This window comes from Crocodylus siamensis, chromosome 2, assembly GCF_052110815.1.
Source record: "Crocodylus siamensis isolate JL-2025a chromosome 2, ASM5211081v1, whole genome shotgun sequence".
In the NCBI taxonomy this organism is placed as follows: Eukaryota; Metazoa; Chordata; order Crocodylia; family Crocodylidae; genus Crocodylus; species Crocodylus siamensis.
The window spans coordinates 54,112,095-54,130,028 of NC_143396.1; the positions used below are offsets into that span (position 1 = coordinate 54,112,095).

General features: G+C 46.5%; 2 protein-coding genes across 4 annotated transcripts in view; both read right to left on the reverse strand.

Annotated features, from left to right (window-relative positions):
* The window catches only part of CORIN (corin, serine peptidase), a 274,799-nt gene extending 268,155 nt beyond the window's left edge, over positions 1-6,644 (reverse strand). For all 3 annotated transcript variants that reach the window (XM_090035881.1, XM_090035880.1, XM_090035879.1), the window contains exon 1: positions 6,558-6,644. In XM_090035881.1, coding sequence (XP_089892007.1) covers positions 6,558-6,638 — 81 coding nt within the window. In that variant the 5' untranslated portion in view covers positions 6,639-6,644. The remainder of the gene's footprint in view (positions 1-6,557) is intronic.
* Positions 6,645-8,641: 1,997 nt separating this feature from the next.
* The window catches only part of NFXL1 (nuclear transcription factor, X-box binding like 1), an 85,402-nt gene continuing 76,109 nt past the window's right edge, over positions 8,642-17,934 (reverse strand). Inside the window, exons 21-22 of the mRNA XM_090035882.1 lie at positions 17,017-17,070; positions 8,642-13,280 (exon numbers count right to left, since the gene is read on the reverse strand). Coding sequence (XP_089892008.1) covers positions 13,107-13,280; positions 17,017-17,070 — 228 coding nt within the window. The 3' untranslated portion in view covers positions 8,642-13,106. The remainder of the gene's footprint in view (positions 13,281-17,016; positions 17,071-17,934) is intronic.

Consider the following 17,934-nt stretch of genomic DNA (forward strand, 5'->3'; position numbering starts at 1 on the left):
GTTTCCAGCATTTCAGAGATAAGATGCTCTGCACCAGAGGCCATGTATTGCCTGGCCTCAGATTGGGGTTTGGCCATACACAGGTGCCCAGGGACCATAGCTAGTCTGCTGGACAGGCCCAGGCCCAGGAAGTTGCTGCCCAAGACCCTCATCCTCTGAGGCCAGCAGCCCACTAGGTGCTGGCTACAAGCAGCCTACCTCCCCTGCCCCCTTCCCAGGGCAGGACAGGCCAGGATGCTCCAGACCCTGCTCCCCACCACCACCCACACCTCCCTGAAGGCCAACCGCTCTACTACACTGCCATGCAACCCACGGTGCCCATGCTCAGGGCATGTGGGGCTCCCAAACAACTGGGACTAGGAGCTGGCTGCCCCCTGCAGGGAGGGTAGGGCACATCTCCAGAGAGACACCCTGAGGCCAGCCTCCCCCTGTGCTGCCACTGCACCCCAAGCATGCCCCTGTTGCACGTGCCCCGGGCAGTGTGTGATGAGCTGTTTTGTGCAGCCTGAAGGATGCCCAAGCCACTACACCTTGCTGCTGCTGATTCTCCTCATGCTCCAGGCACACCTGTGCTCCTGGTTCAGGACCCTGAGCTACAGTGGCACAGAGGGCAAGCCCAGCCTGCCCTGCAACCTCCGCTGCTGCCTGGAGGGCTACCTGCAGTGGCACTACATGTCCCCTCCCCCAATGCCAAGGAGGACATCGCTGCCAGCATCAATGCCTTCCTCAGAGTGAGAGGCCTATGCCTAACCTTCTGTGGGGAGGTTCGGCTCAATAATGTTCTGAACTGTGTCCGGCCTCTCTGCATGCTGTGGAGGGGGAACCTGGTGTCAGGGAAGTATAGGTGGGCCAGGCAGGGAGTCAGGGCAGGGACTGGGACCAGGACAGAGGCCCTCCCACCCAGTGTAGGAATTACCACCTGTCTGTGGTTGGCAAGGCTAGCAGTTCAGCGCAGGCCTCCTTGTCGGTGAGGACAACCGGTTGTGCCAGGTGTCCAAAGGCCACAGTGAGTGGCACACTGGTGGCTGGCCAGGGACCCCCCAATGCAGAGAGGAGCTGGTGCTGTCAGCCAGCAGTGATGTTACTGGCTGCTCCTTGTGGCAGGGTCTGAGTCTGAGCGAAGGGCAAGGCAGCCACCGACCAGGGCTCCCAGAGCTGCCAGTGGATGTAGCAGCCAGGGAGGAGGACAGGGCAGGGTGCTGAAGGCCCAAGGCCCATCCTCTAATCACATTTCACCAAAGGGGTCAGGGCAGGGTGGGGGTTCAGGCAGGTTTCCCCTGATGGTGACAGTGGCAGGGGTGTGGCCTGTATCCTGGGGTACCAGAATAGGAACAACTTCTCTAGAGTAGCTCAGGTTGTCACTCTTCCTTTTATTTTTTTAACATGCTAAAAGACTAAAATCTAGCCTAAGCTACACCTTCCTAATAGCTTCACTAAACAACAACTACAGTTAGAAATCAGATAGTTTAGGGAACCACATGTTGCACTCCTTGCTGCCATGGGTGGTAAAAAGAAACCAGGGGTCAGTTGGGCTTGTTTCATCCTTTTGGCCTTCTGGCAGGAGTGCACAGAGACATCCAGAGTGAGAGCAAAGCCCTGGTGCCAGCCAAAAATATCTGAAGTCACAGGGATCAGGTATGCATACACCAGAAGTGGCCAGCCAGTCAAAGAGCTCTTAACTCTTCATTTTTTGCTTTCAAAGACTACGCGCTTTTGAATCTTAACTAACTGGCAGTAGCCGTGCTATCAAGCATTGCTGTGAACTGTGGTGGTTTGCAACCCCTTCCAAATAGCACCTCGCCCCAAGGTGGATCATCTCCCCAAGGCAAAGCCTGGGACACCATCCAAGCCATGCGAAGCGACAGAGCTTTCCTAAATCCGTTTCGGATGAACAAGTCAGTGTTTGCTTTTTCGTCTTCTAATGTGTTAAAACCGTTAATTCTGTTCCTTTCCTGTTTGCTGATTGGAAAAGAAACCTCGGACTGAAAACAATACTTGGAAGGGACCTGGTGCTCCCCGGCAGAACAACAGGAACGCAATCTGCCGCTCTCTGGCACTTAGGGAGAGTCACCGCTAGGACACGGAAGCGCAGTGCTCTTCTCGAAAGGCGCAGCGGGCGGCCAGCCCCTGCACTGTCTCCTTCTGCCCTGCCGTCTCGCAGGGATCCCATATAAAGAACAAGACCACGGGCGGGTCCCGTGCGGCGCTCCGGGGCCGCCCCGCCTTGCCCCGCTCTCGCGGGCCGGCAGAGCAGCGTCCGGCCCGGGGCGAGAGGCGAGCGCTTGCCCGGTTGAAGCCAAGGGGAGGGGGCAGCCCCGGGCGGGGTCCCGGCGCCTCCCGCCGCTGTTTTTGCCGCGGGATTGTTGGCATCCAGAGCCTGCAGCTCGGCGGCCGGGGCCGGGGCCGGGCGGGACCCCGAGCGCGCGGCAGGCAGCGGCGATGTCCTGGCGGGGAGCAGGCGCCGGCCCCTTTCTCCCTGCCCGAGGCCAGGCCGATCCCCCCGCGCCGCCACTCTTGCCCGCGGACGGGCGGGGCGGCAGGGCCACGCTCCTGGGGACTGGAGCGGGGCCGAGGGGTCCAGCTGGGGCCACGTGGGTGGCGAAATCGGCCTTCCAGACTATTCAAGGCCGTGGGCCTAAGGGGAGACGCAGCCCGCCGGCCGCGCGAGCGGCCCCTCGCCCCTCACGCGAGGTCCCGGAGGCGCCGGGGCGAGGTGCGGCACAGGCTGGAGGCGCCCGAAGCGGGGCTACAACAGCACTGACCTCCCGAGTCCACAACTGCGATCTCAACCCGCGCCCCCGTGCATGAGGCAGCTGCCTGCTTCCCTCCTGCCCCCGTGCCCGTCCACGGCTGCTCCAGCTTGGCCCCTCCACTCCCACCTCAGCCCTGTCCCGCCCCACAACCAGATGGTTGTGCGCGGTCTTCAGGAGAGAGGCCGGGACCGTGCCCACGGCAGGCCGGCACCGCCGGACTCCGCTGTGGCCGCGTCTTTCACAACAGACGAAAAGGCTGTGGCGGTGTTTTCCCTCCTGTATAACGCCCTTGCTGCAGAGGGAGACCCGAGTTTCATCCCCACTTCCGTACATGGAAGGGGGGGCAACCCCCGGATTTCCCACTTCACAGAGCAGAGCCCTAGCCAGCAGGCTATGGGATAGGCAGGGCTGGAGTACACCCTACATCACTGGGTAAAACGCATCAACGAGGCTTAGAGCAAGCAGCACCAGCTTAGAGCAAGGTTAATGCCCCAGCAATTAGACTACAGTGTTGCTTATTGGTGTCCCTGTTCCCTGGCCCCATTAATCTCGAATGCTTGGCTGCACAGTTGCCAGGCTTCAGGAAGAGGGGTGGAGAGTGCCCCCACCAAGATGCTCTTTTGGGAGGTGGAAGAGGTGGATCTGAACCTGCACCCCGATCCCGCCATACTACGGAGGAAACTGAATCCACATCTCCCACTTCCCGTGCAATTGTTCTGTATAAAAGGTGAGTGGCATCCCCTTCATCTCATTTTCTGATGCTCCTTAGTTCCTCTCCCTTCACTGTTATGGCTCCATAGTAAAAGGAAGGAAGGAGTCTTGCTCAGTTCCTTCAAAGACCAGCCGTGTGTGCTGGCTCTCAGGATCCCGAGGGGATGGGAGCACCTCCCTGCAGCTCGGCATGAAGAGTCAATGGTCTGGGGAGGATTTCAGACACAACCCTATCCTTGCATTTCCTAGGCAGCTCCCTCTGTGGCGTGTAGGTTTTATGAAGGGTCTTTTTTAGGGACTTAATATAGGCTTCTGGCTTCCACTCTGGACTGCATGCCTAAAGATCAGGTGCTGCTGCACCTAAATTCAAGCTACTCACATCTTTAATTGCATCTGGCCCTGACTCCCTCAAAGCACTACTCCTGGATGACTGCAATATATCAGTAATGTGGAATATGGCATCCCACTTTCGAGGGAAGAAAGATTCAGTCAGAGACACAGTACCTTCCCAGAAACAACAGAGTTTCATTTTCCCAAAACACCAGGCAGAATCTGCATTAAACCTTGGCGTATGATGATCAGGGTGAGTCATCTGCCAGGACTGACCTGGAAACATAGGACTGCTGGTAACATAGGATTGACCTGCCACCGCAGAACTTGAATTTTGGACTGAAGCAAATTCATAATTACCTGATCAGACCTTCTAGGTACCTTCCAGTCTCTTATATCCCTGAGTGGATCCACACGGAAGATGATCTTTACCCTAATGCTGCTGTCTAAATCTGTTAGTCCGGACTGGATTAATTACTGGTCAGTGCTGTGACCAGACTCCTGGCATTTTTCCAAGAGCCACAGGTAAGGTAATGAGAGCAAAGTTGACTGACTTATTTTATAGTTAGTTACTATGGCGGAGCTTTCTCTCCGGCTTAGCCCATCCTTTGATAACATTCAGCACCTGGCCATACAAGTAATGACAAGAGATTATGTGCTTGGCAGAAAGTGGATTCAGTGCAAGAGCAGGACAGCGATATCCACAAAGGAATACAGTGCTAAGCGCTACATCCATTTCTACACGTCCTTTTCAGCTACAAAGTGCACCGCGCTCTATTCATGCGAGTCAGCATTTTTAAGTAAGTTACCAAACTTGCCTGTAGACCCGACTTTCTAGACATATGAATAGACACTGTCCAACAATAAGATATCAAAGTGTCAAATATATATTATCAGTGTTATATTGCTATAGCGCCTCACCTCCAGCAGGATTTCAGACTGTCTTTTATTTGTATTTCCCTATATATGCACTCACCCACATTAGGAATACAGTTACTTTGAGTTCAAACCCATTCTCTGCCAGCAATGTTTTCAGGAAAGAAGTGAATACTTTATTCAACTACAGCCACATGAGGGGCTGAAGAAAAAGGAATACAAAGACTAAAAATAAACTAGATCTCTGGAGTACTCAATAAAAAGCCCCGTGAATTTTTACCTACAGATGACAAAACGTAACCGAAGCTTTCATACACCTGAGATGCAAAAGAGGACTAAAAACTAGACAGGCACATTCCTAGAAAATGGTCCTACCAAGCATTAATAAAACACAAACCTTTTTTTTTCAGGCTGGCAAGGTGAACAAAACAGAGGGGTGGTCCATTGGCTAGAACTGACCATCCAAGTGCGGCTGCAGGGATGTGCTGTGACCTCCCTCCAGATAGAAAAGTTAGACTGGAAGGGAGTGAACTGGCTATAAGGCTAAACGTCTCGGGAGTGGTAAAGGGCGCAAGGAAAGAAGCACAACCGTGTATAAACGACTGTTTCTCTTTTCAAAGTTGTTCTAGTTGGAACGGGTTGTTCTTAACTATCACTCTGTGTACAACTTTACTGCTCCGGAGTCGCACACGGGACATAAACGATACACTCTTCCCCCTTCCCCAGGCCATGCAGAGACTCTTTAACCTTCTAAGTGAACGGCGTATTGTTGTCGGAAACCCCCCAAAACAGTACACTGTATTAACAGGAGTGTCTCACGCAAGTCAGGGGGAAAGAGTCCTCCACTCTATACTGAGCTGGTGAACCCTCCCCTCACCTGGAGAACTATGTCCATTTTCAGCATAACACTTCAAGATAGAGGTCAAGATAGAGGATACATTTGGAGGAGTTCAGAGGAAAGCCTCGAAATTATTAGACGTCTAGGAAATACGATATACAAGAAAAGGTGGGACTGGGATTACTTAGTTTGGTGAAGAGAAGGCAGGGGGCATTTATTAAACCTGCAGCTACAGAAGAGGGCCCTCAGGAAATGGTGAGTGATCAATCAGAGGTTTTTAAGGCCCAGGTAGACAAAAGCCTTGGCTGGGATGATACAGTTGGGCTGGTTCTGCTTTGAGCGGGGGAGCGGACTAGATGACCTCCTGAGTTTCCTTCTAACCCGCATTTTCCATGATCCTAACTATTCCCTGCATCCAGTAATAGGCTGGACTCGGAACAACTGAATACTAAGCAATTACTTTTTGCTCTGAAGGTGGTTAAGTGCTTTCAAGAGCCTGGCCGAGCTCTGTTTTGGGAGCTGGAAGTACAGTTCAAACTGACGCCTGTGCCGGGCGGCTCACAAGAGGGCTGCCGCAGGCGACCCCCCGAGGTCCTTCCCCGTCTCCTCGGTTGATTTGCCACAAGGCTTGAAATACCGCGCGGCGGAGGGTGCCTGGCAGCACGTCGTGCTTTCAGTCGGGAGACCCCAGAAGAAAAACCGAGGGACGCAGCCAGGCTCCCGGCCGAGGTGGTGACAGCACAGAGGCAGCGCGCGGAGCTCGGGCTATTCAGCGGCACATGGTGCCTCCGCCAGCCCGGCCGGGCCGGCACGAGCCGCGCGCTGGACACGGGCTCGGAGCCGGCGCCTTGGCGCGCCGCTCCCCGCTGCGGGGCCAAGGGAGGGCGCCCGGGACCCCTCGACACCAGCCACAGAAGCTTCCTCCTGCCCCCGAGTCGCCCCGCGGAGCCCGGGCAGGGGAGGCAGCCCGGGCCCTTGCCCCCCACCTGCTGCCCCGGCGCCGCCGCCGCGCTCCCCCTGGCCGGGCGCACAGCCCCGGCTCGCCTTACCCGCGCGGGGCCGGCGGAAAGGACCTGCCGGTAGCGCCGCTCCTCGGGCGGCAGAGCGGGGAGCTGCTGCAGGGAGAACATGCTCCAGCCCGGCTGCGGGGCGGGCGAGGGGCGCCGCGTTTTGTGCGCTCGGCCGGCTCCCCCCCGCCCCTCCCCCCGGCACCTCCCCGCCGGGCCGGGCCGCGGGCACGTGCGCGGAGCGGGCGCGAGGGGCTTCGAGCTCCGCTACTGCCCCCGGGCGCGGGGAAAGCCCCAGCACGGCCCCGGGCCCCGATGGACACGGCCCGGCCGGCGCCCAGCTGCCCCGGGGACAGCGGCTCCGCGTCGGGCTGTATGGACACCCCCTCCCCCCATATACACATACACACACACACACACTCTCTCTCTCTCTCTCTGTCTCTCTCTCCGTATGTAGGCGGGGAGGAGGGAGGTCTGGGTGCTTGTGGGTGTCTGGAGAGGGGCCATCTCAGGCTATGGATGCCTACGTGTGTGTTTGGGTCTCAGTCTAGGTGTCCGTGGGTGAGTCTTCGTGTATGTGGGGCTGGGTCTCAGTCTGGGCGTCTGCGTGGGTGTTTGTCTGGCTCCGAGAGATGTGTCTGTATGGTCTGGGGGTCCATGGCACTGTACGGTGGAGCACAGACATTGTTACAGCCACGTTACAGGACACGCCAATTAGGTCTCTAGGATCTGTTTTACCCTCTACTTAGAGGAGAAGAGAAGAAAAGAGAGGAGCATTCTGGGCTCCTGTGGATGGATTATATAGATGGAGAATGTGCTTTCATTTTGCTTGCAAAGACCAACAGGCATCCGTTGCTGTTCAAGAGCAGTTTTAGTGCTACAGCCGTTCCACCCTAAGAAAACCACAGGGGATTAAACCCCAGCAGCCAACCTTACAGCACTAGCTACTGCCCTCACTCCAGCTGCAACCTTGTATAATACTATAAAAATAGACCTAGGAGAGAAATTATATCTCCAGCTCTCTGGCAACCAATACCCTATCTTCAGCCGTCATCAATTTCCCTCTCTTTATGGCAATACCCAGTTTAGTTGTAATCAGTGTGAGACACTGTCTCCATTTCCTGGTTGCAGTACTACACTCATCAAATCATAGGAAAATGCTCCCAGCCCTGTTTTTAAACATGGACAAAAATCTCCCTTACAGAATTAAGATTAAAACAGAACTTGTGCTGCACAAACACTGGGATAAGAACCAGAGATACAAGTGGAATTGGTGACTCTGGGAGTATTAGCAGCAGCCAATTAGGACTGCAGTTCACTGGAATCAGGAATTACATTTAGCATTTAGTCAATACTTGCCCTGTTAGTACTATACAAACTACCTGTTCTTCTGAAACAGCTGGTAACCCCCACTTTACAGATAGGGAAGCTAAAGCAGAGAGGATATGTTCAAAGCCTGTATCAAATTAGGTTAGAATTCTGGATTTTCTGCCCCCCACCCCCATGCTCAGTGCTCCACACCAGTGATGCTCAACATTTTCACCCAATTGGGCCAGATGGACAGTCTGTCCACAGGCCAGATCCATCACTCAGGCAGGCACAGCAGGGCCCCATCCAGCTGTATGGGAGGCAAGGGGCAGTGGGAGATAGGGGGCAGCCCAGGCACAACCCTGTCCCACAGGGGGAAAAAGTCTTGATTGTGGAGGGGGGGCTTCCCCCAGACTTAGGAAGGGGACGTAGCCCAGGTCCAAACCCAAAAGCAGAGCCTGGTTAGGGTATCTGACAGTGGGGAAGGGCAGCCATATCAACTGCCACTGCTCCCTCCCCCACTAAATTTCCCAAGCTGTGGGGGCCCCCCCAAGAGCTGGATGCTATGGCTCTGTAGGCTGCATTTGGCCCACGAACGGGAACCTCTGCTCAAGACCACACTGCCATTCAGGTTGCTGTCTTATAATGATACCAGTTACCTGTACCTGAATTAAAAAGCATCAGAAACAGGTCAACACTTCGGTGGCATATCCTGCATGCCTTCGGACTATACAACACAAATCATATTTTAGCACCAGGATGGTCCCCATAGTTAAAGCTGGCCAAATCTTGTTAATTCAGTTACCAGGCAATATTCATTTAGATTTTCTCTTTAAATTTTATTGTTCAGAAACAAGTGTTTTGCATTCCATTGCTCAGTAGAATGGAAATATGAAATTATTAACTTTACATTTGAGAGGAACTGATATCATTAGCCAGAGAATGCAGATTGAAGTAACTGCCTGAGTCTTACACCTGCACTGAAATCCAGTGTCTGGAATGGCCTGTACACAAGTTTAAGAGGGAAAGATTGGAGTGGAGAAGGTTATCCAAACTAAGGACAAACGAGAATCAGACTGTGCCAAGCCTCTGCGTGTGGGTGTACAGCCTCTTCTCTCAACCCATGCACCACAAAACAGCAGCCATGCCTGTGTGTGAAAACTGGCTAGCACAAGAATATGCTCTGGTGGTATTAGCCACCCTAGAAATAGAGAAGCTGCAAGTTACTTCCCACATCTATGGAAGCTAGACATATTTAGGTTGGCAAAAAGCTCCCACTCCACCCTCTGAAAGGATGGTGCTTCCTGACAATCATGATGCTTTTATTGGGACAGTGCAAGTTTGCCCATCACCCCAAACAGTACACAATTTTAAAGCCCAAACTGAATCCAATGATTGATTGATTGATTGATTGAATGATTTTAGCTTTTGTGCTGTACATAGAAATTTTGCCCTCAATTCTTTAATGCAAGAGGAATGATGGGCTATCTGCATTTAAGTTTCATGTTTGAGTCAGTTGAATGGGTAATGAAAATAGGGTTGATAAGCTCACACTGGCAACAACGAGGCTGAAGACCTTTCATCTCCTCCCATTCCATCCACCAACACTAACATCCTCTTCTCTCCACTCGCTGTTTTGCCAATGCAGCGAAATTAATGCAAATATTTGCAACCTTCAAGTTGCCTGTTATGTTTCTTTCCCTCTATTTTCTTTTTTTATTAAATGGAACCATCCTACTAGCAGGTGTTTAAGCAAACATATAGGTTAATTTTCTTATTGGTAGGAATGGGATATTATAAATTTTTGAGATACAGGACAAGGTGACTTAACAGTACAAAACTGTTTTCTGCAGCATATTCTCCAATACTTTGTCCAACTCTTAAATGACAAGCAATGGAGTTGCTTCCACATCTCTTGGAAGACTCATTCCACAGTTTAATAGATCTCACAGTAAGAATTTTCCCAGTTTAAATATAACATCTGTCTTCCTACTTATAGCTCTGGCATTAACTAAATCGTCAGGAAGAAGGGCCAAAAGAAAACGGTAGTGAGTAGTAAGACACAGCACTGAACAAAATTACACTACTACTTCAATTACAATGTATGTCAAGGAATACTATTTAAAGTTTGCTCCTTTAATGTTCTTACTTGGAAACGCATGAACAAATCTACCAATATATATTTAATTTATTGGATTTTTTTTTATACAGACTATAATGTATGCAATGCTATAGATATGCTTGGCACTTCATGCAAGTGAGAGGTCCTTTGCCCCAAAGAGCTTACAGTCTAAGGATATAATCCCTTAAAATTGCCAAGTAATTCCAATGTTAATGAAAGATAAGGGTGCCTATTCAGAACTGGGTCTACCTTTAGAAGCAGCTTTGCACTTGCATACTGGCTAAGCATACTGAATTTCAAGACACATACTATGTCACTTTTTTTAATGTATGTAAAGTTCCATAATGTAAAGTTCTCAATATTTGTTTTATCACCACATAAATAATGTACCATTTAAATTGTGACAAATACCTAGTTTTAATTCAGTATTTTTCTTACACAGTAATTCTAAGTGATTCAAGTATACAGACTGAAAGATCATAAATGCATTATGTCTGTTTTATTTCCAAATTACCGTTGCAAATAGAAAAGTCTCACCAATCAACATTAAACTATAAGGAATTAACAGAAGGTGAGGATATAAGTGGAACAAAAGCCAGTAATCTAAACTGTGGATTGTTTTAACCCACACACTCCATGGTACAAGAAGCCAGGAATATCTAATTCAACAGGCACTGCTTGTAGTAGGCATACCAACTGAGAGTCCAGATGACTCTAATCCTTTTTTACAATTAAATTATACTTATTATTTTTGACATTTTGTCCATCTTAAGTTTCTCTGCCTCAGTATAGGAATAGTCCTTGCAGTGTGTTTTTCAACCAAGACAATTAAGAAATACAAATATTTAACATGATCAATAAAGATGCCAAATCATTTTCCCTCAAATATTTTTACATCACCTTGCCACAAAATATTCAAAGCAAGGAAACACCAAGGGATCTACTCAAAACATATAACGGAGGGACGGTTTATTTTCAAACAGTTTCTTTAGAGAAAGCAATTTTCTTCACAACAGGAGTGCTAATTGGCAGACAGAAACTTTAGGGTATTTGTTTTAATAAAGAAAGAGCCAAATGTAAACAAATAAAAATGAGCTAATTTCAGGCAAGGTAAAAACTACTTCAGCAAAGCCTCACTTCACATTGATACGATCAGTTCCACAGCAAATAAGAAAGACAGCAGACTACCCTGGTTTAAAGCCAAATCTTTCCCTTTTTTTAGATGCATAAGTGAATTACTAATAAATTGTTACAAGTGCTATTTCCTCATTGAATCAAAGACCAAAGTCTACATTTTCAGGCATGAATCTGGATTAAATCTTCCTCTCATCAGTGCTTTATGAAAATACTGAAGTACTAACCAGGAGAGAATTTTCTTCCCTTATGCCGTGAAATAAATGCATTTAAAAATGAAACCAGTGGAACAAAACAAGAACAGATTTCATAAGTCATTCATACCTAACATATTTTTCATTAACTGTACATACTTGCATTGCTTGCCATATAATGATGACCAGTTGTACATTTTTTTAAATTTCCAGTTAAAAAGTTAGCCAGTTAGAAAAAAATAGTAAGTGCAAACTGAAAACTGCACTGTTTTTCTGCCTCCTCCCACCCCAACATTCTCCAACTGTCAAGCCACAATTATAATTGGATATAAACCACCTTTTCCCATAACGATTACATTACCTTGAATTATAATCCATCCTATGAAAAAGACCAATTTTGAACCTAACTGCAATCCTTACTCACGTAAGTGGTCTCCTGCCCTCAGCGGGACTGATATATGTCTGAGTTATACATCCAGGATGTGGGAACAGGCCCATGCCCTTAGTGGAAGGTTAGGGGGAGAAGGGGTGGGAGAAACTGTTCAATTTAACACTGTTCAATTTCTGCTTTGCTTAAGTATAAGCATCAGAAGTAAAAAATATAGCACAGAGATAGACATCCTATTTCCTAGTTAATTTGTATTTCCTCATCTGAAACAAAGCTATTTCTCATATAATTTTCAAGATTAGTCAACATTTTGAGCATTACAGGTTAACAGCATCCTTCAGTTTACAACAACAAAAAAAACAAACCCCAAAGGCAATGTATTTAAGACCATCCATTAGGTAATGAAATAATGTTAAATGTTTTAAAGGTTAGCTGGACATTTCTAATATGACTAACAAGAACTATTCAAATGGCTTTAGAACTACAGCTGAAAGTTAAGTAACTTTCAGTCCATTTGCACTTTCATACATCTCTACAAAGATTCAAACTTAACATTTCACCTGAACGTTTGCAGATGCTTCATCTTCAGTGTCCCACTATCCATTTTGACTGATAACTTTGGAACAATGAGAAAATGTGCCCTTTTCCCTGGGTAAGACTTCCATTCCATCAGACTGCTTCCCAGGCGATCACTAATCAGCACAAAGTTATACTAAATGCTGCCCTTCAAATAGGTTTGATTTTGAGGCACAGCAAGATAGTATATACAAAGTAATAAAACAAGCCCATTTCACTGCTTGTGATGGATCTAGTTCAAAAGATTTCTTTATGAAGAAAGGTGACATTTCCCCCTCAGATTTTAAGGTTTTGCATTATCATCTGAAATTAGGCGATAGTCTAGAAAATTCATAAATTGTATCTTGAGGCCGTAAGTCACCAAGAAGCACAGAAGTTATTTTCTTTTGTGTGACAAGGTTTAACTAGTTTGAAAGCAAATCAACAGTCTTTTAAAGAGACAAATACTGTGCTGATTTTACTGCAAACAGAACTTGATTCAACTGTATTTTACAAATACCCTAGTATGTAGTAAAGCAACTAAATTAAACTATGCTAATATTATTAAGTAGGGACAATGAGAAATAATACCATATATTAATATAATTTGGTGAAATTGGGCAGGATAATATATGACATGAGCAACTGAATGTACAACTTTATATCATGCTACTTTGTTACTCGGAAGTTTTAATTCACATTTTTGTGCCACTAGTTAAGATCATGATAGGGTTCCTTCCCCACCCCCCTCCATCATGATAACAGTAAGTTGGTAGGAGAAAATATACAACATAACCATGAATCTGAAGCCCAGAGGGCAGGCTAACACTCTAGCAATACTAGTTATCTAATGCCCAAGTGAGGTATATTAAAATAGCCCTAAAGTTATTTCAAAGGTTGTAGGCTATGATCCAGGCAAGTATCACAACAGCAACTCCACATATTGGTAGCATGATGAAATGTTTATATTTTTCCCACACTGATTGCTCAGTTTCTGCTTCATCCCTTCTCCTCTTATTTTTCCGTCGTCCTTTTAACCTGTTTTCAAAAGCTTCCAGTTCAGCCTAATTAAAACAGAAAAAAAAAACCAGAATTAAATATAACACACATTAATATTTTAAACAACAGTGCACATGTTAGTTTATGATAAACTGTTTGTGCTAGGTATATTTCTGTCATAATGCCCTGTTGACATTCATTTGCAGCAACACCTGGTAAGAGCAACCACCTGTTACCAGCAACATTTTCCTGTCCCCATTAAAATTTACCTGAAGTTATCTAAACTAAAATCTTCCAAGTCCTGCCCTCAGCTGAGTCATATTAACAGCTAAACTCTCTGAAGATTCAGTCCTCACTAAACATGCTCAAGCATCTCACCAATCCTACCATGACCATGACTGGACATGTGCCATACCCACAGAATGAATAAGTACACCTTCTTGTGCCCAGGTCTACAGCAGAACGAATCCAGATGCTCTGGATAATGACTGCCCCAGGCCAGAGTGGGGTTGGACCCTGGAACTGAAAGCAGACAACTTGTCTTTTTTGGGGTGCAAATAGACATGGCATTTCTTCCAAGAGAAAGATTTTTGTCCAGGGACTCTACAGAGTGCCAGCCCCATTTGAAGTACCTTGTGAAGTATACGAGATAAAAATGTGCCAGCAGGTTCCAGTGCCTCCCCCGCAATGCTGTGTAGTCTACAAGTTAATTGCAGCTCAGTCAAATTAATTACCAGTCATTCCAGGGGCAAGTCTGTCAGGCTGCATGTTCTCCTTGGCCACCCACCGACAAAGGAGCAACAATACAATTTGTAAGGACATGTGTGGGCAATTCCCTTTCTGTCCCAGGTCCGGATTCATATCGGTTGGGACTACTTCAGAAAAGCCGTCTGTTTACAGCCTATGACTGCACCATGGCAATGTGAAAGAAGCAGCTGATATCTGTGGAGAATGACCTGGGGCAAGGGAAGGCAGTAGAAGATAGCAGACTGAGATAAGGAGCCAGACTGGAGACAGGAGAGACTAGGGAGGGAAACAAAGAGGACTACAAGCCAGCTGATTGAGGGGGAATGGGATCAGACCTGGAATTCAGGACTGGGCAGAGGGAGGGAGAGCGCAAGACTGGAACTAAAAGCAAATATGGGGACAACAAGGGAAGGACTGATGTATTTAACAATCACCTCAGTTTGCGGGGGGCACATTATGACTGGCTGGGCAAACAGACTGAGACAAAGCCTTGGGGAGGGTTAAGGCTCAGTTTAGAAGAGACTGAGGGAGGGAAAGGAAATAAATGCAAGACAATGAGCAGGGGAAAGCTGGGACTGGATGAGCTGCAAACTGGTACAAGAAGTGGGGGGAAGGAAACAAGGGAACTGGAGAGAGAGACAAGGACTGAATACAAGGTGAGGAGTGCAGGATTTAAGATGGTAAACCTAGAAGGGTAAACTAAGTCTGGTTAGGCAAGCAGACTGTACAGGATGAGGAGGAAGGAGATGCTTAAGGAATAGTGACTAACATTGTGTTGGCAAGAGTAGGACCAGGACAAGAAGCCAGAGGCAGGGTTGAGACAGGACTGAGGCACATTGTAGGGGATGTGGTTTTCCCTCTGGAACCTGTAATGGAACTTTGAGAGGCTCACTTTTCTTCTGCCATTAGTAACTGTCAACCCAAAATGTCTCCTCCCCTCTCCTCCCATCCCAGTGCTGGTTCAGAGAGGATGAAAAACTATCACTGCTTTCAGTAGCAATGGAAGGGGCACCAGTTTGTAACTACTTCTTCTTCACCCTGAGAGAGAAATTGTTGGCACTATCCTGATAACATGGAAGACTGAATCTCATGACTGTCAGGCTTGCACCAAGAAACAAAATTAACTTCCACCTCCTTGTCTACCTCCTCTTCCAGAAAAGTCAAACACTTCTGTTGAACAACCACCTGAAGAAGTATAAAGGCCAGTAGATCTATAGCATCTGCAAAGGGCTTCGTACACAATCTGGTTGGATTTACTTCATTTTATTCATAAATTGTGGAGGTCTACCAGACATACTGAACAGAAAATCTGCACAGAAGTTGAAAGTAATTTTAATAACAACAGTAATCATATCTAACGTAATGAGCACTGCATAAAATGTTTATCTGAGTTGTATGGGGAAAAAAGCAGAATGTAATCTAATTCAGGGGTTCCCAAACTGTGGCACACATACCCCAGGAGTATGCAAAACATCTCTGGGGGCTAGACAGGAGAAATTGTATAATGACAGCTTTAATTTTCATTATAATAATAATTGGCATTTAAGGGGTTACAATATAAAGTGTGTGCTAATAGGGATACATGGACAGACAGTAAATCTGGACGGGGGTACACAATAAGAAAAAAATTGGGAACCTGTGCCCTAATTCATGCAATTAAAGATAATTATGCATAAGTGTATTTAAATTATGGTTGCAAGGGAAAATGTAAATCTGACATTTGCTAACTTTTGAAGGCCTAACTTTTCAAATTCAACCATATTGTTTTAAGATCTTTTCTTTTCTGTTTGAAATTCCATAATTTTTCCTTAAAGAATAAAGGTAAAAACAAATGTCATTATGTGCAATTTAAAGACTCCTCAGTTGTAATCAGGGACTGACCTCTCAACACTCATTATTGCTACATAGCCTGTTACACTTGAGCAACTGGACTGGCTATGTTAATGGGCAGCAACAGAAGTCTTGAGCTGAACTGCCAGAAAGAGGAGGCAGATTAGCCACTCCTAAGAACTGAGGAAGCTTTAGCCAAATGTGGTGCCTCTCGGTTGCAAGAGGGGAGGAAGACGTGCTGAAGTCAGTGAGGTCAGAGTGGCTTAACCAGGCTCTCCCCTTCTCCCACCACTGGGAAGATGGGGGACCCCACCCCATGTGACAATATTCCAGAGGTACCATACACGAGGTGTAGGCCATCTCTCTTCCCACATATCCCAAATATTATCATTGGTACAGTGTGTGCCAATTTTGTTTTGGCATCAGCCTCAGAATTTTCATTTTCAGTTATAGTGGCAGGCAAGCAGGAGAGGGAAATAAGAGATTTTAAAGCACCTAGCTGTGCAAAAGCTGAATAGAATTTAACATGAGAAAGAAAAGGCATTTGCACAGCAATCCCACTGACAAATATCAGTCTCCTACAAAATAATGGTGATGCTAGAGTTTCTCAAATAAAAGGTCACAAAATCTTGTAATGCAAAGGTTACAACAGAAGTTGCTACCAGCTCTACATTGAGAAAGCTATTCATGAGCATGCATTAAATACAGTACAATACAAATTCTTTTACCTTGACAGAATAGGAACTAATTATTGCATCATCATGTCTCTGAGGAAAAACATACTGCAGCATACCTTCGAAAGCTTACAGAAGTTGTTTCTGCAATTGTGCTTGCACTTTTTATAAAAGTTTTATAAAATAAAGTTTTAAAAGATCCAAAAAAGCAATTGTATGCAAAAAATACCAAAGCAAATACAATCCATAAAATGAGACTGTCATCATGAAACATGATTTAATTAGCTAAACGCAATTTTAATACAGTTATAAAAGTTTGGTGATATGGCTTTGGCTGTATTCCATTATAAGTCACTTAGAACACAAATACAAATTTTTAGCTGGTGCAATAGATCCTAACTGTTACCAAAGACAGTGGGTATGGAGATGGACTAATCTTTGTACGTGTAAGCGTGCATAAAGTAACAGATTTGCTAAGAGAAATAGGTAACTAGACATTTGTTGGGGAAGCACAAAGAAAGTCATTAGTTGAGAGAAGAAAAGTTGGTACCTGTTGTCTTCGCTTTTCTTCTTCAACAGCAGCTTTGGCTTCTGCTTCTTTTAGCTGTCCAAACCCATACAAAGGACAATGAACAATTAATTTATAGGTTGCTAATTGTAGCAGAAAAGCTTAAAATATCATTTTAGCTTTTTCAACAAAGAGACTCAGCTGAAGACAATATTAACAACAACAAGCCAAACATACTCCTGAAGTGAGCTTCTAATGTACACAGATTGCAAAACATTTGGGCAGAAACGTCATTTTCTTACAAGTTGAGAAAGCATCTTGCACACAATAGATGTTTTGTTTTTTAAACAGAAAGAACTTCTGATTTTAAATATGAACTGAAACAGTCATAAAACACTACCCAGAACAAAACCAAATTTAATTTTTATCCAATAAACACTGGGGGAAAACATCAAAAGTGGTTACTCAATTTGCACTGACTTCCTCTCCTTTCCACTACAGTCTGTGTACAGAAAGACATCCTTGCTCCTTGTCTTTACCAAATATTAATTCATGCTGGGTATTTTAAACCCTCTGAACTGCTGAGTAGCAGTAAGTACAATGTTTCCAAAGAACATTTCATGCTTGGGAAGGACTGTACATAGGCATGGGATTGAAAAATATTAGACTCTATCTTAGGTGCAAAAAAAGTCTCATCATTCAGAAGTCTCCAAACACTATGCCTGTGACCCTCAGGATTTCATTGGGGTAGATAGCAAAGTCCTGGTGGCTCATGGGTCACATGTGGGCTATGAGGGATTTAGTTGTGGCTCCTGGACTGCTGCTTAACTGCTGCTTCCCCATCACTCTGGCTACAATACAGGTAAGATCTCTGGCTCTGGGCTCGCTCTCTCCTCTTCCAGCTACTGCTTCCTACCCTTCTCCCAAGTGCTGGGGCAGTGCCCACACAGAAAAGATGTG